Source organism: Ovis aries, chromosome 1 (genome assembly GCF_016772045.2).
Source record: "Ovis aries strain OAR_USU_Benz2616 breed Rambouillet chromosome 1, ARS-UI_Ramb_v3.0, whole genome shotgun sequence".
In the NCBI taxonomy this organism is placed as follows: Eukaryota; Metazoa; Chordata; class Mammalia; order Artiodactyla; family Bovidae; genus Ovis; species Ovis aries.
In genome coordinates this window covers 37,094,301-37,120,882 of record NC_056054.1, presented here as the reverse complement: position 1 = coordinate 37,120,882, position 26,582 = coordinate 37,094,301, and the positions used below count along the sequence as shown (strand labels likewise).

Sequence of the window (26,582 nt, the reverse complement as noted above, 5' to 3'; positions counted from 1 at the left end):
TACTTCCATACCATGGAATACCACTCATTCATAAAAAGCGATGAACGACTGACAAATTGAAAGCACTTCAAAGAAATTGCACTGAGTAAAGAAAGACCCTCAAACTGAAACAGAATGCATAATTCCATTTATATGACAACTGTAAAATTACACACTTATAAATACAGAAAACCAGGATAGTGGTGGCCAGAGGCTAGAGATGGGAGAGGAGCGGAGAGGAGTGGCTTTGGGGGTCAGACAAGGAGTCTTGTGGTGATGATTCAGTTGAGTTTCTTGACTGCTGTGGGGTTATGCAAGGTTACACATGTGATAAAACTATGTAGAGCTATAAACACATACATACGTGTGGTACAGGTACATGTATATAACTGGTGAAATCTGACTAAGGTCTGTGAATTGTGCCAATATTAGCATTTTGCTTTTGCTTTTACTGTAGTCATGTAAGATGTTAACAATGGGTGAGGCTAAGTGAAGAGAGTACATGGGACTTCCTTATGCTTATATTTCTTTGCAATTTCCTATGAATTTATAATTATTTCACTATATAAAGGAAAAAGCTAATTTTTACACATTATCTTCTGTATTTTGTTCTAAGTGCATATGTATCAGTAATAAAATTAAAAATAAATGATTTATTAGATGAATATTATCAATTTAGATTTTAAAAAAGCAAAATCCAGTCATATGTTGCTTAAAAAATACAACTAAAACAAAATCACAAATAAGTAGGGAAAACAAAAACAATGTACCACACAAATGCCAAATAAACTACACCTGTCCCAGAAGCCAGAATAACCCTTTTTAAAAATATGTATGCATTCATGATTCTCTAACGGATTCTCGTGCATTCAGAGCGGACAACCTTCTGAGCTCTACATAATGTAGCTTCCCATTACCTTTTCTCCTTCAACTTCTTTCTTGTTGACTCTGCCTATAGTAGCAGTGCTAGACCTCTTTCTGTTCCTTCAATACATCCAGGCAAGCTCCCACCTCAGAGCCTTTGCACTTCCGTTCACTCTGTCTGCAGGCATCTTCCCCTCTGTGTCCACACTGTTCACTTGGTCTTTTCCTGTATTTGTCCCAATATCATCTTCCATAACAAATCTATTCGTTGCAACTGCTATCACCACCACTTGTCATTCCTTATTCTCCTCCCTGTTATTTTCCTCCATAGCTCCATATAACAATCTACCTTTCTCTATATTACTTATTTTGTATATTGTCTATCTCCCCCACTATCATATAAACACCATAAGAGAAGAGATTCGTGGTCATTTTCTTCATTTCTTTATCTCCAGTGTGTTTGGAGTTTTTTTTACAATTTCACAAATGTGAATATAACTTCAAATTTGTATACACAGAACAGTTTTATGCAATTCTTTAATCCTCACAATGATTATATGAGTTTTAAAAGCTCATTTCTGTTTGGAAACTGAAAATATGTTTCATAATTTGTCCAAGAATAGAAAACAAACAGGACAATCTAGACTTCAATCCATGATCTCCAGAGCACTTTCACACTGTCAGAGATAAAACACCACAGCTGATGTTTAGCATCATAAACCATGAGTCAAGGACAAGCAGATTCTGGGGTTAAAGATATGCAACATGGTGTCATCCAATTAACCCAATGCAAAGAAATGTATCCGATTTAGACCTCTCAGTGCCTTCAATGTATCCTTCAAACTCCACTCTGCAAAGCCTGCCAGATGTAAAGGATGGGTTCACCCCTCCCCCAACAATCTTCCACTTTCGGGGTCAACTCTGGGAGGACAGCACTCCCACTGCCATATACAATTCAAAGTTTGTTAAAGACTGTGGGGGAAGCATGAGGCCCACCTTCTGCCTCATTCTGCCAACTTGTGGAATTGTTTCTTCAGCCAGCTGATGCTTTTTCCTTTATCATTTTAAGGCTTTGCTAGTGGCTCAGACGGTAAAGAATCCACCTGCAATGCAGGACATCCGGGTTCAATTCCTGGGTCAGGAAGATCCCCTGGAGAAAGGACTGGCAACCCACTCCAGTATTCTTGCCTAGAGAATTCCATGGACAGAGGAGCCTGACAGGTTACAGTCCATGGGGTCACACGACTGAGCAACTAACACTACTACTACAGTTCAACTTTAGAATCTCATAAAATGGTGTAAACCTACAAACGAAGGCATCCGAATAAAATATACCAACAGCACACACATGTTTACTGTTTTACAGTACATTTCAAACAAAAACAAAAATTTAACATTATTTACCTCAAGTATTTTATCCCCAGTTTTAAGAGCATTTGTTTTTCCTGCTGGACTGTCTTCCAAAACTTGTTTAATAAATATACCTTTAAGCTCCTCTCCATTCTTTAAACGTTTTATGACAGTTTGTCCACCAACAATACTAATACCAAGAGATACATCTGGTTCTCTAAAAATCTCAACGCTGTAAAAACAAACAAGAAAACAGAATTCACCCATGAACAAGGAAATTTGTTGTATCATCGTGTTCAATGTGTATATACTTGTCGCTCATTTTATATAAATACATTTTCACAAATGTTATAGAAGTTATACCTAGTTCCTAAATTGTAAGAACCTATCACTTCTATAGAATGAGATTAAATTCTATTAGATTCTTAAAGCAATTTCATGGTATATTCTGAAGATGATTTCTAAAACAACAAATACAACTCTTAATATTGAGAAATTGAGCTAGATCTCAATATCCCTATCTCCCACCACCATATATTTTTCTAATGAGTCCTTTTCATCTATATCATATGTAACATTAGCAAAGAATGAATTGAGGAAATAACAAATGAGTGGGAAAAAAAAAATCAAGAAAGTCACATGTATCATTTTCGCAAATAAGCACAGACGTTCAGAATTGGAGAAGGAAATGGCAACCTGATCCAGAACTCTTGCCTGGAAAATCCCATGGAGGGAGGAGCATGGTAGGCTACAGTCCATCTTTCTTTCTCTCTCTCTCTCTTTCTTTCTTTCTCTCTCTCTCGCTCTCTCTTTCTTTCATACTTTCTCCTACTTTTTTTTTCATACTTTGTTTCTTTCATACTGCTGTTCCCAGTCAGCCAGGCTAGCCTGTGGTTCTTTAAGCAGAGGACAGATTTTATTGCTCCAGAGGCTGGAAAGGTTTTCTTTTCTTCCCACCTCCACATCATTTTCATAAAGTATGGAATAAAACTTGTCACTCAAAATATTGTGAATTTGTTCAAACTGTACAAACATGGCCAATAATTAACTCCAAAAAGTAGCTCAGAAAACAGCTAAGAGTTTTTAAGACAAAACTTAAAAGTGAAAAAACAAAAAATAAAAACAATGTGAGTAGCATGGTGGAATTAATAATGAGTAAAGATACAAAGAGCAGCTAATGGAAGACTTTTATAATCTTAATAAAGTGCAGCCCTGGTTACTACATAAAACAATGAGAGTATCCATAAGAGGATGGGCCCAGCACACTCTGTTGGTGCAAACAAGACACAAACTTGGACTAACATAAGAGGAGGAGGGGGCTATGTAACAGAAGCTTCAACTATTGCTCTTGTTTGTTTAAAAGGAAAAAAGAGCTTTACTGCCTTCAAGACAGCCCTACCTGCCTTGCTTAGTGATACAGTGAGAAAGTATACTTAGTTCCTCATAGATGGACATCTGTAAGTTCCTTTCTCTGAAAAAGTATGACAATGATTTTCCTAATACTGGTTACGGTCATTTTGCCTGGCTAAAAACCTCTAGGTAAGACCAAATGCAACTACAGTTTAGGCCAATGTACATGTGAACTATGGCAATCATCAGAGAATTGAAGAAAACACAACCAGTTGCACTGTCCTATTGAGAAAGCCAATGATGTTACCAACGTACATTCTTGGTGGTCCCCAGTGACTGAAGTTTGGAGTTTCTTCTCCTTCACCTTCTTCTCTCTCAGGTAATTCACTGAGGAGAAAGAAAGGAAAAAAAAAAAACCAAACATACATACATGTAACTTATAACACACACATTATTAAAGGGTCTTAAAAAGTTTTATATTATACAATCTATATGCAGTTTAAAAGTTCTTAATTTCTAAGCTTTAAAAATATTTACATCAATAGTTGACTGTCCATACGAAGATATATTGCTTAAATGTTCAAATTAATAAATATCCAGCCAGTACCAGGAAATCACTGATTATAAACACTTTCATTGGTGACACTATAGATGCTATTTTCTAAAAATCTGTGTTTGAATTTGTATGATTATACATTTGTTTTTCTATCAACATTTAAATATTATAAAATATATTTCTTAAAACTTGCTGTGACTGATGAGCTAACAATCTAGTATAACCTGACACAAACAACTGAAATAAGTAAATAGTCAGTAAACATGATTGCTCTTTCTAGATTTTTTTGTCTCTCTAAATAATGTCCCAGTCATTTGTATTCTGTGAATATTTTGTGTATTTCCACAGTTTATAGAAGTTTCCACAGTTTACAGTTTGTGTATTTTTCAGTTTACAGAAAGATTTGTTAAACAATATAATCCTCTCACCTACCACCATCATACTTCCACCCATCAAATTCTGTTAACATGGAACTGCCTAGCAGGATGCTGAATTAGAGAGCAGTTATAGAAGTAATGCTATCTAATAGGGTAAAGGCATTATCATCTATGACCTGGAAGAGGAGCCAGGATTTCTATGTTCCCATCTAACCTGTACCGCAAAATAGGCATGTGCCCTTGGACCATCAAATTAAATAACATATACTGCCAATCATATTATTCTATATAAAAATGTTGGTACTACTTCTTCCATTTCATTTTCACAAAAACCCCTGTGAAGTAAGCACAGCAGGTCATATTACTGTATTTTCCACATGAAGCTCAGAGAAGGCTCAGAGGTACTACATAACCTCTCCACAGTATCCAAGTCTTTTTTTCAGCATGGAGTTTCAATGCTCCATTTTCCTCTGAATTCTCAAATAAGTCCTATCAAAAGCACAAAACTCCAGCTACTTGTCACTCTACAATTTTCTAAGATACAAAGTTTTAAGGATGATTGAAAAGAGAACGTGAAAGGATCTAAGCAATCTGAAAATCAGTTAAAGAACTGAGATCATTAAGGATCACTAACTTCTCACCCACTGCAGACAATCTTCTTGCCTTAGCCAGTCTACTTTTTATGATTAAAAGCATCATAAAATTCAAGGAAAACAACTTGGCAGATAATTGCTGGTTACTTATCTAATGCCCTGTCTCCCATCTTCCTTACCAATATAACACCCCTTTACTCCAGGTGGCACTACACTCAGCTTCAAAAAACTAAATTTTCTGGACTTCCTCTTAGCTAATGGTAACTGTGTGCAAGAGCTCTGATCAGCAACAAGGAAGCAAAAGTCCTTGGATGAGACTTGCAGGAAAACTCATAAAGTGGAGGGAGAATCAGCTGACAGGAACCTTTTGCTCTTTGCTCTTTCCCTTCTTGCCTAGAAGGCAGAGGTGATTATTGGTGATGGAACATCCATCTTAAAATCATGAAGACACAATGAGAACTAAAGCAATTCACTCATGACAGCAGAGCAGAAAGGAAGAAGGTGTCCAAGACCCTGGCAGGACTTCTTCAGGACTTTTCTACATGGAAGAAATCAAGCCCCAGCTGAGTTAAGCCACACTAACAGTTGTAGGGGGAAGGGTGTGGGAATAAAGAGGGAGGTTCAGTTTATAAACAGCTGAATGCAATCACTAAATGATATACCCATGATTCCACCAATTTAAGTCTTCATTTTATGATGTCATGTTATTTTTTGCACATGTACATATATGTTCATTGGCTAGTGGTAATCATAGCATAAACTTTCATATTTTGATTATCCCATAACAGCAACAAGGATTAAATGAAATATTACTGGCATTTAACTGAGGCTCAACCAATATCCATTTCTCTTAAATTTTTTCACTTGAATTTATATTTAGGTATACACAGTAGCTTGCCAGGCTCTTCTGTCCATGGGATTCTCCAGGCAAGAATACTGGAGAGGGGTGTCATTTCCTTCTCTGAAACAACCATGTATTTAGAGCTAGAACTTTCCACCCCACCCCCACCTCTGGAAAGGGGCTAGAAGTGAGTTCAATCACCAATGGCCAATGATGTAATCAATTGTGCCTGCATAATGCAGCCTCCATAAACCTCTCCCCACCTCCGAACAACAGAGTTGAGAGAGCCTGCGGGTTAGAGAACACATTAAAGTGCTGGGAAGGTGATGCGCCCCCAAGAAAGCATGGATGCTCTCTCATCCCACACACTCCCTTCCTCAACTTATGCATCTCTTCCATTTGGCTATTCCGGAGCCGTATCCTTAACAATAAAGCAGTAATAGTGAAGCACTTTCCTAAGTTCTATAAGCCATGCTAGCAAATTATTGCAGAGAAGGCAATGGCACCCCAGTCCAGTATTCTTGCCTGGAAAATCCCATAGACAGAGGAGCCTGATAGGCTGCAGTCCATGGGGTCGCGAAGAGTCAGACATGACTGAGCGACTTCACTTTCACTTTTTCACTTTCATGCACTGGAGAAGGAAATGGCAACTCACTCCAGTGTTCCCCCCTGGAGAATCCCAGGGACGGGGGAGCCTGGTGGGCTGCTGTCTATGGGGTCTCACAGAGTCGGACATGACTGAAGCGACTTGGCAGCAGCAGCAGCAAATTACTGAACCTCAGGAAGGTGATATGAGAACCCCCAACTCATAGTCAGTTGGTCAGAAGTAGAACTGGCACCTGGAATCTGTGCCTGGCTTCTGAAATTGGGACAATCTTATGGGACTGAGCCTTTAACCTGTGGGGGCTGTACTAACTCTGCAGTTAATGTCAGAACGGAAATAAATTGTAGGACACATTGGCCAAAGAATCAGAAAATTGGTTGGTGGGTGAAGGAAAAAATTCATACATTTTGTGGGTAAGAAACAGTTCATGAAATATATTAAGAAAAAAAATGTACATATTTTTATTATGGCACATACATAATATCATTATAAGAATTAAATTCTTAAATTTAAAATTACCTAAGATAGAATGGAAGTCAAGTTTTCACATTGGTATGGGCTATATGCTTTTCTTTTTAAAAAAATAAAATAAAAAATATCCTAAACTGCTGACTTTTACATATAATATTAAATGAAGGGAGAAAAATGTTATCTAAAATATGTAAAGTTTTAGTTTTCTTTAAGAAAATCTGTAACAAAAGGATTATTCCGTTAGATAGTCTTTTTCAAAGTATATTATTATTTTTCAGGAAACTGATGAACATATTCTATTCACACTATTTCATACCTAAAGAGAGATAAAACTTTCAAAACCATAGTGTGATTAGTTTTAAAAAGAAAGTCACAGGAGATGAGCAACTATCCAAAATAATGTAGTCACTTTACACTGATGAATGCATATACCTTTTAACCCAAATTAAAATTTAATGGAGAAAGTAAAATACTTTTACTGCACATATTAAGATGCAAATTTGCCCAAATGTACTTGAATCTTTCACAAGAGAATTCTAAACTCTAATTTTATAATTTGCACTTTGATTAAACATGGTCAATAGCTCGATCAGTTAGAATCTCAAATCTTAAAATAATTGAACTTTTGCCTTTTACATTTAATCAGAGTTTTATAACCACTTTTTCCCTAAACGAATTAGCCATCTAATAGAAATAATGCTTTTTATTTCAGTCCTTTATAACAAATGCCCAAAGTTATCATTCTTTACAGATTTGGGAAGAAAGATAAAGTACCCCATTAATGAACAAGTGGATATTAATAGTAAAACTTCATCATAAGATGCAATGTCTTTGAGATTAAAATTTTCTACGTCATACCAAAATCAGATGAATCCAGATAGCCAAGGTGACCTTTCCTTTTTAATATATCTTTTTTTCACATAAAAGTTCTGTATACTAAGCCATATAAGGGTCAAGCAAACTCAGCACCCCAAAATGATGTAAGCAGGAAGAGTTACAATTGTGGCTAAGTTATCTCGAGATTTCTTTTTCCTTTTAAAATATAAACTCTATATGGCAATTTTCTGTGACATACTAGAGGGAATACGAGCATCTAGAGCCAGGCAGAATAGGCACTAATGTTTTCCAAACTAGTAGGGTTAGTTACACAAATATAACACTATGACCTTGAAGTTATAAGCAAATTACTACCTGATACCAGTATACATAAAGAATTAGTCATTACTATATATGAAAGTTTAAAATGACACAGACGTGGTACTCAGTAAAAATCCAGATAACAAAAAAGTACCTATTGTATGATATACATGAGTTCTAGAATGGAAAAAAATAACTTACAGTATTAGAAGTCAGGAGCAGAGGACTTTCCGGGTGGATGGAAATGTATAATATCTTGATTGGAATGTTGGTAACATCAATGTGTGTGTGTGTGTGTGTGTGTGTGTGTGTGTAAAAGTTGCTCAGTTGCATCCGACTCTACAATCCCAGGGACTATAGCCCACCATGCTCCTCTATCCATGGAATTCTCCAGGCAAGAATATTGGAGTGGGTTGCCATTCCCTTCTCTAGGGAATCTTCCTGACCCAGGAATCGAACCCAAGTCTCTTGCATTATAGGCAGTTTCTTTACCATCTGAGCCACCATTATACATTTATCAAAATTAAGAAAACTGTTTCATAAAATTGCATTTAAGACTTTTGTTAAGAAACAAATGTTCAGCTCATATAGGGTGAGTCACTTCCTTAGGTCTTTACCTTTTTTGACCTTCTGTAGAGCCTGCTTTAGCAATGAAATATCTAATTATATTTCCAAAGGCATTAGTGTAATACTCCTGTGTGTCTCTTGTCCTAATTTCTCACACTCATCTTCACCTGCAGTGTGGACCACGGCTGCAACATTATAAAGTCCTTGGAAACTTCCCCTTTTTCCTTCCAAGTCAAACATTCCTGAGTACTTCTCTCTCACATCCATGTATTTATTCTCTCCTTTATGCTTAGTCCTCCACCAATATTCTTAATTTACACATAATTTTTGGCAGTGGAACTCAAACCTATCAGAAACTCACCATTTGTTTCAAAGGCACTAAATGCCAAGCAGTGTTGGGGACTTAAAATATAACATTAACTCATTTAATCCTTTCCCCAGCTATGACACTCAGTCTCATATTTCGCTTCTTACTAGTCGTAACAAAGTATCCAATATCTGAAAGTATTTCTTTTCATTTGCATCCTATTACACACACATCCTTCCCTGGTAGCTCAGCTGGTAAAGAATCTTCCCACAATGCAGGAGACCTCAATTTGATTCCTGGGTCAAGAAGATCCCCTGGAGAAGGGAATGGCTACCCACTCCAGTATTCTTGCCTGGAGAATCCCATGGACAGAGCAGCCTGGCAGACTCCAGCCCAGGCGGGCACAGAGAGTCTGACACAACTGAGTGACTGAGTACACACACACACCTACGATTTTTTTTTCAATTTAAAATATGCCTTTCACCTCAAGTTCATCATCCTCACAGTTTTTAGCCTCTGACATCTTTCCTGTTTTACTTACTGTGATCTGATCCTATTTTATCTAAAAACAAACAAACAAACAAACATAAAAACACTACAACTTCCTTGAGTGTTTTAATAAACTCAGCAACAGTGAATACCCTAGATACACCTCAAGGGCCAGGAGTCTGTCACTATCATCAAGCATCACCGCCAGCCTTCCATTAAACATTTACTATGCTCAAGGCATTATATGAAATCATTTATATTCACTTTATTGAACCTTAGAACTACCTTACTTTACAAGTGAGGAAATACAGACACAAGGGAAACTCTTTCAGGGTCATGTAGCCATAAATAACAGAGAACATATTTGAATAGCACCACAGTACTATACTGGAGAAGGCAATGGCACCCCACTCCAGCACTCTTGCCTGGAAAATCCCATGGATGGAGGAGCCTGATAGGCTGCAATCCATGGGGTCCAGAAGAGTCCGACAAGACTGAGCGACTTCACTTTCGCTTTTCACTTTTACACATTGGAGAAGGAAATGGCAACCCACTCCAGTGTTCTTGCCTGGAGAATCCCAGGGACAGGGGAGCCTGGTGGGCTGCCGTCTGTGGGTCACACAGAGTCGGACACGGCTGAAGCGACTTAGCAGCAGCAGCAGCAGCACAGTACTATACTGCACATCTCCTACTAGTCTGAGCAATGTCATGCCCCCACTAATGGGCACACATACGTCCTTAGGCAGCAAGTGATGACAGAGCTGAATTAGAAAAAGATTGAAGCCAGGTGAATTCTGAAAACATCATCCCAAGGAACTTTATGAAGAAAGAATACTCAGAACAAGATCACTTAGATTGCTTTCAGAGTTACCGCACTCCGTCTGCCTACCATTCTTCCTTCCTAGAGATCTTCCCTTTCAGTATGCATCTGACCTCTTAAATTAGTCCTAGAGGCGAAGAGAAGTTGGCTTATGCAACAGCACCGTGAATACTAACAAAATAACTCTGCTGAGTCCTACGCAGAAATTAATGCAAAGAAACTGTAAAATAGCATTTAGCACTAGCTAACACCCTGATGATCTGAAAAACTATATTCTGAAAGGAATCTGTGCATTACTCAGGAAGTCTTCTGAGTAGCAATAAATATTCATCTATGGACCTAACTCCATGGGTCATACCCTGAAAGATTAAAAGGGGTAGTATGATTTACAGGAACACTTCTGGAGCCTGCTGAGACTGAAATATATACACTGAATCTATGACAGCAAGCCACAAAAAAAAAAAAAAAAAAAAATTCAAATGCAAGACTGATCTCCCAAGACAAAGGTTAGGCGGAGCCTTTACATGCCTGTGCCAACACAAGAAATCAGCTTGTCAAAGTGCTCACATTAGGAGTAAAGTGGGCCTCTTCTCCCTGAAACTGGGAGAACTGAGTAAGATACAACTGATGGAATGTTTCATCTTCTGCGTAAGGATAGAGGGGCGGGTTTGGAAATTTGTTTAAATCTTTCCCAATTTACACTTTGAATTCTATAACGAGAAAAGGAGCTTCAATTCTGAATTCTTTGGCCAGAGTCCATTATTAACACTCAGCACAAGAGAAATTTAAAAAATGGAAATGTCTCTGAAAAGTAATTTGACCACATAAAAAAAGCTGAAATATATTCCTAACTCTTCCAGTACTTCCACTGCTAGGCATTTCTCTGTTCCCTTGGGAACTGGTTAGATCTCTTGCACCAGGACCCTGGGCCTCTCAGCTCCTCCCCTGTGCACATTGGTCCAGGTCTGTCGAGTAAAAAGTCACCAATTTCTCCAACTAGCTGGGCTTACCAGTCTTTCCTTTCCACTCAGACATAAGCTATGCAGAAGCCCAGGAAACAACTTTTATTAAGTTTCTATCTACAACTCTAGGCAAAGGTCACAGACCACTGAACAGAGAATTGACGTAAGTCTGAGACACTTCATATAACAAGACAGAATCTTTCTTGGACTAAAATTTAAATAAAAGCGTTAAGATTCTTTTCCCATGTAAGTTATCATAGAACATTCAGTGGAGTTCCCCATGCTATTCAGTAGGTCCCCATAGTTATCTGTTCTATAGATAGTAGTATGCATAGACAGTAATCCCAGTCTCCCAATTTATCACTCCCCTTGCCCCCACATTTCCCCTTTGGTAACCATAAGTTTGATTTCGAGATCTGTGAGTCTGTTTCTGTTCTGGAAATAAGTTCATTTATATCATTTTTATTAGATTTCCCATTTAAGTGATATCATATGATATTTGTGTTTGTCTGATGCGCTTCACTTAGCATGATATACGTATGTGCATAATGACTCACTTTGCTGTACACCTGAAACTCACACAACACTGTAGGTGAACTATATTCAAACAGAAATGAATAACAGCATTAAGGCCAATTAACCCTACCCTCTTTCTCATCCCTCTTATATTCTGCAACACCTCCAGCTCTTCCATCAGCTTCTCCCGTCCTGCACTCACAGTGCTGCACTGCACGGGTGTTTCTTTCAGCTGGGCTTCTGTTCCCATGCCCCCCTGCCAAGGCCCACTCCGCCAAACCACCCGTCACACTCCACGAAATCTCCTTCAGCTGTAAAGAGACCACCCACACCCTAACTTCTTCCCCCAGTGTTCTCTCAGCCTCCTCCGTTCATCAGCAGCTCTGCTTCTCAGCCACAGATACCACACCTGAGAGGGTGATGTTCATTCTCTCACTCCCTGGGAAAAGGGAATCAATATTTTCCTAAAGTCCTTCTCACACTAGGTCTTTACTCCCCTACTCTTGTTTCAAACGCTAATCCCTGTTATGACACCTCTCCTTTTACGGCCCACTTTACTAGCACTCCATCATTTTGAGTAAATAGCCTTTCTTCTAAATGACAAAAAAAGGCAAAAAAAAAAAAAAACCCAAGACCATAGGGTAAAAACTTCTTCAGATTCCAGTCCTCAAGGTACTAGCAATATCTGTAGTTGTGCTTTCCTTTCACTCTTGGCACCTGAGTCCATGAGCTTCCTCCTACCAGATATTAAAGGGTAATCTCTCTAGGTGCCATGTCCTCCTCTCCCTCCACCCTCTCCAGGGACTTGGTTTAATCACCCACTTTCTAGCATCTACATATTCCTTTTCTGGATCTTTCACACTTACAATCTATGTGTGTCTGTGTGTGTGTGTGTGTGTTCTGGATCTTTCACACTTACAGTCTGTGTGTGTGTGTGTGTGTGTGTGTTCTGGATCTTTCACACTTACAGTCTGTGTGTGTGTGTGTTCTGGATCTTTCACACTTACAGTCTGCGTGTGTGTGTGTGTGTATGTGTTCTGGATCTTTCACACTTACAGTCTGTGTGTGTGTGTGTGTTCTAGATCTTTCACACTTATAGTCTGTGTGTGTGTGTGTGTGTTCTGGATCTTTCACACTTACAGTCTGTGTGTCTGTGTGTGTATACATATATACATCCCCTTGCCCCAGTCCTACAATGCCCTCCAGTTGTCTAGGTAACATGCATTCTTTCTGCCTCTTTTCATGATCAGGTTTCTCAAAACACTAGTCTACTCTTACTGTATCCAATTTCTGACTTCTGTTCAATTCTCAACCCACTACTCTCTGATTTCCACTCTAATGAAACTGTTCTAAGCTTACCAAGGGCATCCATGTGATCAAGTCCCATGAAAACTTCCATTTTATCTACTGTGACCTCTCTCTGTAGCATGTAACAATAGTCTGTAATGATGCTTTTGTTCAAATGCTCTCTTCCCTTGGTTTCTATATCAACCTCCAGCTCATCAATTTCCTTCCATCTTTTGTTCATTCCGCTTCACTGTTTTCTTCCTCCATTCATGCCCTTAATTTTGCTGCTTTGCAGGACTCCAGTTTTGGCCCTGTTCTATTACCACTTGAGCCTCCCCTGGATGACTATTCAAATCCAGGAGTTTCACCTTCACTTGATCTTGTTCCCCAGGTATCCACATCAGGATAGACCTCAACACTAATCCTTGGAGACATGTATTTAATTAACTCCATTTCACTTCATCGTTCTATGGATACTTGAACCCTCAACAAGTCCCAAACTGAACTCATCATTTTCCTTTCAACCTGTTCATGCTCCTATAATCTTATGCCAAAGAGTTAATGGTCCTGCTAGCCATCTAGTTGCTCCATTCAGAAATACAGGTCATCTCCTTCTCCTTCTCCTTCTCACTCCCACATGTTATCAGCCAACAATTCCTACAGACCCTCCAGCTCTTAAGTCCAATCCTTCCTCAATTTGTCCTCATGTATTTCTTGCTCGAGTTTTTAAATTCTTAATTAACCTCCATTATCTGATTAAAAACTCTATGTAATCCATTTTGCACATAACTGAGAGAATACAAAATTATATATACGGTACAATTTTAAGCATGGGAAATTCTCACAGTAATCATTTAATATAGTGGGTTTTATTCAAAATATTTTTCTGCACTTTACAAATGTTCCACCATAAACATGACCTATTGTTGTTGTTGTTGTTTTTCAATAGAAGCTAAAAGAAAGCTACTTTATAATGTGAAAATGCACAGAAATAATATCATACCATGCATCAGGGGTATATCTAGAAGACAACATTCCTGCGTATGCCGAAACCTTGGGAACAGCTTGAGTCCTGGAGAGTTGATATAGAGGCAAATCTTCTTGCTCCCTTCTCTGAGCCACAACAGGAAGTTCAACAAGCAAGCCAGCACCCTGCACATCATTTGGAATCATCATGCCTAAAGAGCAAAACCAGATGTTGGTGAGCACAGGATACATTTATTCATCATTCATTCAACAAAGAGTTATGGATATCTACACGGGCAGACCCCTTTCAGGTAGAAGACTTATTTATACTATAAATAAGCAAAATATTTAACATGTCAGATGATGGCAGTACTATGATAAAAAAAATTCTGCAAGGAAGGGAAATAGGAATTGCTCAGTGGAAGAGGGTTACAATGTTAAGCATGGCTTCAGTGAAAAGATACTATTTTAGCAATATGAATCTTTTATCAAAAGAATCTTTCTTATAAGTCAGAAAAAGAAAGACAAATACTGTATGGTATTACTCATACGTGGAATCTAAAAAATACAACAAACTAACAAAACAAGAGCGATGCAGATTCAGATACAGAGAACAAACTAGTGGTGACCAGTGGGGAGACGGAAGCAGGGAGGAGCAATATAGGGTTATGGAGGGGAAAGGGTTGTTATTGGATTATGTGAAACTTTTTTAAAATGTGAACGACTGTAGAATTTAAAGAATCTTTCAATTAAAAAAAAGGCTAATCTCCTTTACGATGGAGATTATCTCCTTATCTTACTACAAATTTTCATTCGTCAATCTAGGCTCTCTCAATTACAGACACACTAACATTTCACTGACTTCAAAAAAAAATGCACAGAAAAACAAATAATCAAATGAAAACACATTTTTGAAGGGGCTTTGTTTATAAATTCCAAAATTCTTTTACATTTGTTATCTTATTTAATTCTCACATTAAACTAGTTACAAGAGATACTAACAATCATATTTTATAGATGGGGAATTCCAGGCCAAGGAATTTTGCCAAACAGGATGTGTGAATTTACCTAACATGTCATCTGCGTCACTTTCCTATTACAGAAAAGAGGAATAACTAGGGCAGGGCTGTGCATGCAGTTCCGTGGTACATGTTTAGAGACCTGCACGCAGGCTGGCAGAAACCCATTCATCGCTCTTAGGATACACCTCAGTATCCATTACATCTAATCCATTACAAATTCCCAGCCAATCTTTCTTAACTATGTTATACAAATATAAAAAATGGTGTTTCAAATGCCTCCCTTAAATCCATACATTTATAGTATATTTTGGAAACGGCTTATTAGAAAATTAAAATTGATCACTAGGAGATATAGATACTCTTTGAAAACTTCTCCTATAAGCATCATTTAAACTTTTCATTTCTTCATATTGAACAGATTTTCTAGTAAACTCACTTGTACTTCTGCTTTTTATCTTGTCTAGACACTTTGAGCCAGCATCTGATCAGTTGGTAACACTGATTAATACCGTATAGGAAATACAGCAGAGAATCTGAAGTAGGGGGGGGGGGTGAAAGTAACTGTAACACTCAGGTGGTATTAAAGAAAGTCTCAGGTGCCTCTCCCCCATCACCGGGCACCCCTCAGCCCATCCCCTGGGCCCATATTCACGCATGCAGTCAAATCCACAGACACGCACCACTGCTCTAGCTCCCTGTGTCTACCTCCTCCCCTAAGGAGGGACTGGGTGGGACAGAGATTCTGCAGAAATGGCCTAAAATGAGAGCTGAAAGAACAGAGAACTGGCTCTATTTGCAGAGCTAATTCCCATCCAGCTACACTGGTAAAGCAGCCTATTAAATTACAGCATGAGTTTCATAGGATGCTGCAGTTTGTTTAAAACTTTTCACTACCTGCTCCACACAGGGCTGCCCATACCCTTTGCCCACTCCTCCTCCTTGGCAGTGCTCAGGTACACATCTCTCCTCTCTCACCGTGCTTGACATAGGTGACTTAACAGACCTGCTTGTCAGGTGCACCATGGTATCTGGGAGCCCGTAAAATAAATCATATCCTTTGGGGCCTATGTGGTTGTTAGGTAACGGCCACAACAGGAAAACCCAGTTAGGAAAACAGGAAAGTTAAAAAAAAAAAAAAAAAGTCCCTGGATAAACGGAAGTTAATGCTACCAGGAGAGGAATGGGTGTGATTTCCAAAAGGTCTATACTTAGTGAGGTGCAAGAAGAGAAAGATAAACAAAATAAAGGCAAGAAGAATCCATGCAGAAAAGGGGTTGCTTTACAACTTAGCAACCAGACAAGAAAAAAATAGGTAGGGAACTGGCATACTGATAAATCATGCCAGTTAAATCATGCCAGAATTGGCATGCTGTTAAATCACCACACAGGAGCAGCATATCACCTTCTCATGCAAGAAATAGTTCTTGAGCACCCACTGTGGTAACATAATCAGATATAAGCCTTGCCCTCCAGAAGCTTATTGTAAGAGACCACTATGTGAATTCACAAGTGTACCTGACTCTGGGTGCAATGACAGAAATTCATCCAGGTTCACTGGAGGCCCATTTTAGGTAGGGCCAATCAGACTGGGAAATATAACTACTTTCTGTCTTTGAGGATACCTGATTTTAGAGCTGACTCACTGGAAAAGACCCTGATGCTGGGAAAGATTGAGGGCAGGAAGACAAGTGGGTGACAGAGTATAGGATGGTTGGATGGCATCAATACAAAGGACATGAATTTGAGTAAACTCTGGGAGATGGTGAAGGACAGGGAAGCCCGGCGTCCTGCAGTGCATGGGGTCACAAAGAGTCAGACATGACTTAATGACTGAACAACAACAATTTTAGATTAAGTAAAGGGTGAAGAATAGCCCTTTACATACAGGTTTTCAAAAATAACTTTTAACTTAATTGCTCATAAGTAAGTCTTAAAGTTTCTAACAGAGTAGTCAAAGGGCTGCTGCTGCTGCTGCTGCTGCTGCTAAGTTGCTTCAGTCGTGTCCAGCTCTGTGCGATTTCATAGATGGCAGCCCACCAGGCTCCCCCGTCCCTGGGATTCTCCAGGCAAGAACACTGGAGTGGGTTGCCATTTCCTTCTCCAATGCATGAAAGTGAAAAGTGAAGTTGGTCAGTCGTGTCCGACTCTTCACGACCCCATGGATTGCAGCCTACCAGGCTCCTCTGTCCATGGGATTTTCCAGGCAAGAGTACTGGAGTGGGGTGCCATTGTCTTCTCTGTCAAAGGGCTACAGATTTGAAAAAGGCCTTATAGAACACTTAGCCCAACTGCACCATTTTACAGCTGCGGAAGTGGGGAAGCTTGGAGAAGTGGGTGGTTTGCCTGGTGACATAGCAGATCAATGGCTTAGTACTGAGGGACCTGGGAATGAAACTATACTGACTGTATCAATAATTTCTCAGTTCACGCATGGTTAGCATTAATCCAAGTACTTGCACCTGCCACATAGCATTCTGGCAGCTCTCAAAATTTTTTTTGCTCTGAATGCTCAAAAATAAATTCACTGATAGTTGAAAAATTTTCCAAAACACATGTGGTTATGAACACTTTCCTAGTGAGGACAGGCCTAAGGTATACAAATGTAGCTAAATACCTAAAGCTATAATCTCCAAAAATAGAATCCAAGTGCCTTGCTAAATATTAGATTAAGGCAGTATAGGAGGTTGATTGATGGTTCACCTGGATATCTATATCTGCCATAGAACCTATAAATGAGACCTTACATGGAGAAAAGGGCTTTGCAAATGTAACTAAATTAAGCATCTTGAGATGAGACAATCCAAGCAGGCCTTAAATCCAACAACAGGTGTCCTTGTAAGAGACAAAAGGAGAGAAGACATGGAGAAGAGGAGAGGGCCACGTGAGACAGAGGCAGAGATTAGAGGGAAGCAGCCACAAGCCAAAAGATGCTGGAGTCACCTGACGCTGGACAGGGAAAAGAACAGATTCTTCCCAAGGCCTTCAGAAGAAGCACAGCATTTAATTTAGGACTCAGGGGCTCCAGAACAGTGAGAGAGTTAATTTCCAGTGTTCTAAGCCGCCAGGTGTGTGGTAACTTGTTACAGGGCCCTGGGAAACTCATGCAGGCAGCAGAAGTCAGAGGAAATAACTTTGGAGTCACTTAGATGATACCCAGAGGAGGGCTCAGAGGAAGGTTGAATCATCCCAGGAGGACAAAGTCCCTTCCCCTATCTCTCTCCTAACTCCAATGTCCATCTTCACAAACACTCACCCCGTATTTCCAGCCCATTGCTTTCAATCCTGACAGTATGAAACAGTGAATGGTTCTCAACCTGGGGCAATTCTGTCTCCCAAGGGACTTTTTGACATCGTCTGGAGACATTTTGATTTTGATCATGACTAGAAATGGGAATACCACTGGGATCTAGGGTGAGGAGGCAAGGAGGCTGCTAAACCTCTGACAGTGCACAGGGAAGCTCTCCACAACAAAATTATCTGATCTGAAACAATGCTGGATATTACTATAAACTATTAATATCAATGGTAATCAAACACACCAATTCGTTCATTTGTGCCATAACTCTTCCTCAAGTATTTAATAGAGGGCTACAGAAATGTGGTGAATTTAAAAAACAAGACAAAAAACAGTATGCAAGGAGAATTTTTGTGAAAAAAGTTACATTTTTCTCCTAGCCACAATCAGTTATACATTATGAAAAATTGAATAGATTCACTTAATCTAAGATATTCAGAATTAACTATCTTAATTTTTTAAATTAACTATTCATGATGTATTCTGACTGGCAGGGAACTAGCAATTGTTATCATCTCATAGATGCCTTCAATCTTTAATGACATTAAAAGAACCTCATTGTTTAAGATTTTACTTGATAGAATGTTGAATTCATATAAACCAGTTATATAACTTTCTACAGGTATCTCTCTCTCCTAACAATATATTATCATATAAGACAAGAACTGCCCATAGAGAAAGACTTTTCCCATAAGTAGAGTCAAAACAGGTGAAGGACAGCATAAATCCTGAACAATGGCTCTATAAATCCCAATACTTTGAAAGAACTTAACCAGTCTCTCCTAGGGAATCTTAATATTACAATGATATTTGATATTGCAGTGTTGGATAAGGAAAGATTACTTTTTAGTCAAGTTTTCAAAAATATATAAGAATCAATATGGGAAGAGGCAAGGAGAAGCACTATACTTTTAGGATTCTTTAATGGAAACTAAGTTATTAATGTGCCAAAATTGACTGTAATATATGGCTATAAAAATGTTTCATAAATGTTTAAAATATGTCTCTCTTTATTAATATTTAACAACCCCATTCAATGAGCTAACAGTATCACTTAATAGCATCAGAGATTTTAATATATATTAGCAGAGACTTATTTCAGATTCAGTATATGGCAGTAGTTTTAGTTGTAATTCACACAGCTAATAAAAAGCAAAATGACGCAGGGAAAATGCAGCCCTCACAGAAAGCAGAAAGAATCTGAAAGCTCTAAGTTGAAATATGAGTCACATTACTTTTCCAGATATTTTGAAACAGATTAATTAATAAGCAGATTTCAATTCAAAATAATATAATGAATGAAAATATGACAGTAAAATTTGTCATATACACAAATAATACTGAAAGATTGCAAAATAATATAACTTGTGTTTATGAGAAATGAAAATCACAAACCTAAATCCAGACTACTCTTGGTTAATGAATTAAGATTTTCCAAATCATCAAATCTGCCTTGTTGAGTGTTTCCTTCAGTTGAGGGTATGGAGGAGAGAGAATCGATGCCAAAGTTCTCTTTCATCTCGAGAGGAAGAAAAACAGAAATGCATTAGCACTTTATGATAACATGTGGAACACCATAATGTTGTTCAATCCAGATCATAATGATAGTGGAAAACTGGCCCTGCAAACAGGCCTTCTCAAGTAACGTTTTATACTGTGGTAAGCAGTTACAAATGCTAGTAACTTAATATCTGCAAGAGAACAGGCTAGTAAAAATCTGTTTTTTCCAAACACTGGATTTTTTAACAAAAAGTTATTTTATAAGCATTAGTAAATGCATTCAAATAAACATTCACCAAGGTAGAGGAATAAACACATTCACCAAGGTAGAGGAATAAACAATCTATCAAGGCAAGCAAGGTCAATGGTTGATACACGTTACATTCTGGATTATGCTAGATCACAACTTAAATAGCTTCGTTGCTGATCTGGAAACACCTGGTGAATTTTCACAGCCTTAAGAAACATCTGGTGAATTTTCATAGTTCTAAGCCTCTGCTATGCCCTCCCTTACACTCTTATCTACTTAACAAACAACCTGTTCCCCGAACCTAAAACCCACAGATAAGCACAGTCAGTAGTTATTACGCTTTCCCTCTCTTCCTTTTGTACACATGTCTTTTATGGTTTTCCAAAGTCATAATCTTCCAGAACATACAATTTTCACTGATGTATTTTATTATGATATTAAAAAAACATTTATATGTATGAAATTAAATTGCAACATATGGCCACCACAGACAAACACCTTCAATCAGGGGTTCCCAACCTCCAGGATCTAATGCCTGATGATCTGAAGTGAAGCTGATGTAATAATAATAGAAATAAAGTGCACAATAAATGTAATATGCTTGAATCATCCTGAAACTATTCCCCCACCATGGTCCGTAGAGAAACTGTTTTCCACAAAACCAGTCCCTGGTGCCAAAAACATTGGGGACCACTGCCTTAATTCTTTTAAGGTTAATAGCACTGTGCTACTCTCTGTTGTTGGAAATTTAGGTTGTTCAAAAAATATATAAATTTTATTTTTTACAACAGTCCAAATTTTTTCATGTTTATATGGTTCACACTTCAACAGTAAGAAAAAGACCTCTCATAAGCTGATGTACCAAATACTGCTAGATTTTATCAAATAGATTATGAATATAAGTGAGTTAGAACTATATCAGATACCCAAAGGAGCCTCAAGTACATAGAATTCAATTCAAATATTAAATAGAGGTGAGAAAGGAAATATGACTAGTTAGTAGTCTAGAATAAAATAAGAGAACTTCTTAGAGCCATTTCACGCCAGTCAGAATGGCTGCGATCCAAAAATCCACAAGCAATAAATGCTGGAGAAGGTGTGGAGAAAAGGGAACGCTCTTACACTGTTGGTGGGAATGCAAACTAGTACAGCCACTATGGAGAACAGTGTGGAGATTCCTTAAAAAAACTGGAAATAGAACTGCCTTATGACCCAGCAATCCCACTGATGGGCATACACACCGAGGAAACCAGAACTGAAAGAGGCACGTGTACCGCAATGTTCATCACAGGACATGGAAGCAACCTAGATGACCATCAGCAGATGAATGGATAAGAAAGCTGTGGTACATATACACAATGGAGTATTACTCAGACATTAAAAAGAATACATTTGAATCAGTTCTAATGAAGTGGATGAAACTGGAGCCTATTATACAGAGTGAAGTAAGCCAGAAAGAAAAACACCAATACAGTATACTAACGCATATATATGGAATTTAGAAAGATGGTAATGATAACCCTGTATGTGAGACAGCAAAAGAGACACAGATGTATAGAACAGGCTTTTGGACTCTGTGGGAAAGGGAGAGGGTGGGATGATTTGGGAGAATGGCATTGAAACATGTATAATATTATATATGAAACGAATCGCCAGTCCAGGTTCGATGCAGGATACTGGATGCTTGGGGCCGGTGCACTGGGATGACCCAGAGAGCCGGGAGCCTGTGTGAGGAATCCCGCCTGTGACAAAGGTCATGAGGAAGGAAGCCCAACAAAAGGCAAAGGTGTGATCCAGCTTCGGGGGTTCCCCCTGAGTTTTCCTGAACATCTACCCCCAAAACCAGAGTCTGCCTGCTTTATTATTGTGCTTTTCACTCTTCTGACATTCTCTGGAAAAAAGTTAATTCAGGGCTTCAGTCTCCTGCATCAGCTCAAACCCCTTTGATGGCTCTCTAACTTGCCTGACAGGTTCCCCGGGACTTTTTGCAGCCTGTAAATTGCTTACAGCCCCCCAACCATGAGAGACACAAAGCTTAAAGCATCTTAAAGATACAGAGCCTTTTCTAAAGAGCTAAAAATTATATTAGTGACAGGTTTTCACTGTTGACTCAATGACTGCTGCCAGGCCTCCATATTCTTTATCTTTTAGGCACCTGAGGGATATTAATCAATGTAATCAGGATGCAGAAATAGGGATATAGTAGTTTTGATGTTAGCAACACTAGACTTTCGAGTTAATTACTTTTCTCTTTATAAATCACTATGCTCCTTTTACTTGTTATAAATTGTTGTATCCTTGCTATGTAAGAATGTAACTTTATTTAGTGCTTTCTGAGAGTGGCACCAGACTTTGGGAAGAACAACACTGTTAGGGCAAATAAGTCTTCTGGTTGACAAACCCTTATCAGAAAAAGGGCTGTAAAATGTTAATTGGCCCTCTGGCCAGAAGATGATGTAAATCACCTAAGACTTGTGTATACAACCAGGTATGCAGAGAGAGAGCCTGCTCTCGGTAAGAGTCAGGGCTGCTGACACTGCATAATTTTATATTATCCATTGATCTCTATGTACAAAAAAAAGGTATAAAAGGCTTTTCTGGACAATAGAGGACGGGCCAGTCACTGGACTGGTTTCCCCCGTGTCTCCTCTTTACTCTTTCTGGCTGAATTCCCATCTGGAGCAAGGAGGTTCGCCACGTCTACTAATTTGCCCCGGCTTTTAAGTCCCGTGAGAGAGGGAACCCAATGCACAGCACCCTCTAGTACTCAAACGAGCACCGGTGACCTAACGTAGATGGTGCAGACTTCTTGTCCTGGAGTTTTATTGGCTTTCCCCGTAAACCAAGTTATTCAGCCTCTTTTCTCCACTAAATTTTCCTACTATACTATTTTTTCCTAATCTCTCTTTATATTTCTAATTAAATAATTTTTTTCCTCTCCTACGCCATCTCCCCTTCGAATTCCCTGGATCCACCGGGGCAGGACCCCAGCACCAGAGGGGTGGTATGGGGAGGGAGGAGGGAGGGGGGTTCAGGGTGGGGAACACATGTACCCCTATGGCAGATTCATGTTGATGTATGGCAAAACCAATACAATATTGTAAAGTAATTAACCTCCAATTAAAATAAATAAATTTATATTTTAAAAAAGAGAAAATAGTAAAATAAAAAGAAAAAAATTTACAATCATTTTTGAACCATTTGGTTATTTTAATTAATGGCAATTATGACTGAGGAATAAGAATTGATACCTAAATCTGAGGTTTCAATACAGTGAATATGAAAGGTTAGACCTTTAGAAAAATCAATTCAGTTTTTTTTCCTAAATAGAGAAGACAATGAGAGCATAAATTTAGTCTCAGACAAAAAGAATCAGATATTTTCAAAAAGAGAAAAGGACTTAGACATTTTTCCAAAGAATATTTGAAGATGGCCAATAATCATGTGGAAATTTGCTCAATGTCACTAATAGAGAATTACAAATCAAAACTACAGTGAGCTACCATTTCACACCTATCTATAAAACAGAAAGCAAGTGTTAGTGAGGATGTGGAAAAATTAGAAAATCCGTGTGTTGCTGGCAGGAATGTAAAATGGCACAGCAGCTATGAAAACAGTACATGATTCTCCCCAAAAATAAACAGAATAACCTCATGTCCCAGCAATTTCACTTCAGGGTGTGTACTACCCAAAATTTGGTTTTGAACAGATGTTTGTATGGCAGAGTCCACAGCAGCATTGTTCATAATAGCCAAAGACAGAAACAACCCAGATGTCCATCAACTGATGGACAAGCAAACAAAATGGGGTACATACATTCAATGGAATGCTATTCAGCCTCAGAAAGGGAGCAAATGCTGACATGCAACAGGTATGAACCTTGAAGACATCACGCTAACTGAAATTAGTCAGGCACAAAAGATACATACTGTATGATTCCGTTTACATGAGGTTCTTTGCACAGTCAAATTCTTAGACACAGAAAGTAAAACTGCGGTTTGTTGTCAGAGGATAAAGGAAAAGGAGAATGGGCCGTTTATTGTTTACTGGGTACAGAGTCTCCGTTTGGGAAGATGTAAAAATTCTAGAGATGGGTGCTCATAATGGTTCTTCAATAGTGTGAGTATATTCATTCCATGAAAACAGTAAGCCTAAAAATGGTTAAAATGGTCAACTTCATATAATGTATATTTGATCACAACTAAAAATAAAGAACCAGATCTATCAACCTTGATGCTTTTATCCTTCAACTAAAATGTAGTAAGAGAGTGTGGAAAAAGATAAGTTTATAAGTAGCTGGGTACTATTTGCACTCCACAAACATAGCTATACTTGTAGCCCAAAATACATATTATCAGCTATAATGAGGACAGAATGATAATGTTTCACTGCCTTCTAGAGGACAGCCTCTAAATAGAAGAGTACCGGGAATTACATATTTGTAAGGCATGTGACTGTGGTTTTAAAATCCACTCACCCAGAGCTTATAATATTAAATAATAAATGATCACCATGGAGTCCACTATAACGACAATAAGACAGATAAAGATCCAAACCCATCCTGATCATGTGGGCACAACTGTTACAGAGGATCGGGATATCCCACCCGGAAATACGCCACTTTGGCAGAGAGATTATTCTGAGCTGCAGAAAAAGAAGAGACACAGAAAAGTTTCCTATCCTCCCCTGGTTCTCAATCACCAAAGACGACTCTAGACTCTTTCCACCTCAGAGATGACGCCAAGAGAAATGTATACGACAAACATTACTAAAACAACCCTTATGTTCCATCAATTTCCCCCATAATGTTTACCTTCACACAGTAGCTAAGCCTAAAAGCCTGAATCCCTTTCCCTCTATCTTGACACTCGTCTACAAATGTACCGTCCTTCATTGAGATGCTGCATAAGCCCACGTTCTAACCCCTCCTTTGAGTGACCTATCACTGAGTTTTTCCTATGTGTGTGCATGCTGCAGGTGTTAATAAATTGTTTTTCTTCTGATAATCTGTCTTTCGTCAGTTTAACTTCCAGGGCCCTACCCAAAGGAACCTAAGAAGGTAAAGGAAAACATTTTTCTTTATTCACCTACACTCATCACTGTGGGAATATGGATGGGAAATGGGGAAAATAGCTAATGCCCATATGTCCAGAAAAACTATAATTCAAAAAGATCCATGCACCCCCATGTTCATAGCAGCACTATTCACAATAGCCAAAACATGGAAACAGCCTGAATGTCCATTGACAGATGAGTGGATAAAGAAGATGTTTAGATATAAGCAATGGAATACTACTCAGTCATAAAAAAGAACAAAATAATGCCATTTTCAGCAACATGGATGCAACTAGCAATTATCATACTAAGTAAACACCATATGGTATCACTTACATGAAATCTAAAATATGACACCAATGAACCTATCTATGACACAGAAACAGAACCATGGAAATAAAGAACAAATGGTGGTTGCCAATGGGAATGGAGTTGGGGAAGAGATGGCCCTCCTCCTGGTTGCAGTCAGTAGATATAAGCTTTTATAGATGAATGGATAAACAAGATCCTACTGTATAACACAGAGAACTATATTTAATATCTTATGATAAACCATAATGGAACAGGTAAAAATGTGACAAGGAAGCCTGGCATGCTGCGGTCTATGGGGTCACAAAGAGTCAGACACAACTTAGCCACTGAACAGCAATGTATGTATAACTGAATCATCTTGCTGTACAGCAGTAATTAACACAATACTGCAAATCAACTATACTTCAATTTAAAAGAGAGAGTTAATGCCCAAAAGCAGGAACATATAATTACTTAAAGAAAGAAATACTGTTTAGGTAAGACAATCTGTTAGGTAAGATTAGGTACTGTTAGGTACTGTTAGGTAGGATTAAAACAATCTTAATCAATGCCAGTTTAAGGAGCCTGTAGTTTCCTAAAGGTTACCTAGCAGAATCAGAAAGCTGGGAAGTTTAACAAAGTTAGTAACTAGGATGTGTATCGTTCAAACTGTGAGCACTGAATGTTGTTAAAACAAGCTTTATAATGAGCTTGATAAATAATAGAGGAAGTGGCTACACTGTGGATTGATTGGGTCATCAATATAAACTCACAAGAGGAATTTTTTTAAAACCTAACGTTACGTCATGATACTTGAGAATAATGATACTTGACTGATAGTATGGATTCAAAAGTTACTATATCTCAAACAACATAGATGGAAATGAAGATGGTATGGCTGAAAAACAGTATTGGAAGATCAAAAAGTGATTCTAGTAATAATGCAGACTCTGACATTAAATATGCATTGAAGGAATATGAGTAAAATTCCCTCATTAAATCCAAGAACAGGCAAACACCTGATATTTTACAGCTTTTAAAACAGGGACACTTAACTAAATATATAAAGTAAATATTATGAATATACTATTCATCTATATCTCTAAAGGTTTATATATTAAAATGGGACTATA

General features: G+C 38.3%; 1 protein-coding gene across 15 annotated transcripts in view; it reads right to left on the bottom strand.

Annotated features, from left to right (window-relative positions):
* Positions 1-26,582, bottom strand: part of PATJ (PATJ crumbs cell polarity complex component) — a 390,464-nt gene that overhangs the window by 240,212 nt on the left and 123,670 nt on the right. For all 15 annotated transcript variants that reach the window (XM_060410212.1, XM_060410237.1, XM_060410189.1 and 12 more), the window contains 4 exons: positions 19,749-19,872; positions 14,074-14,248; positions 3,859-3,930; positions 2,248-2,425 (listed from right to left, as the gene is read on the bottom strand). In XM_060410212.1, the coding sequence (XP_060266195.1) occupies positions 2,248-2,425; positions 3,859-3,930; positions 14,074-14,248; positions 19,749-19,872 (549 nt within the window). The remainder of the gene's footprint in view (positions 1-2,247; positions 2,426-3,858; positions 3,931-14,073; positions 14,249-19,748; positions 19,873-26,582) is intronic.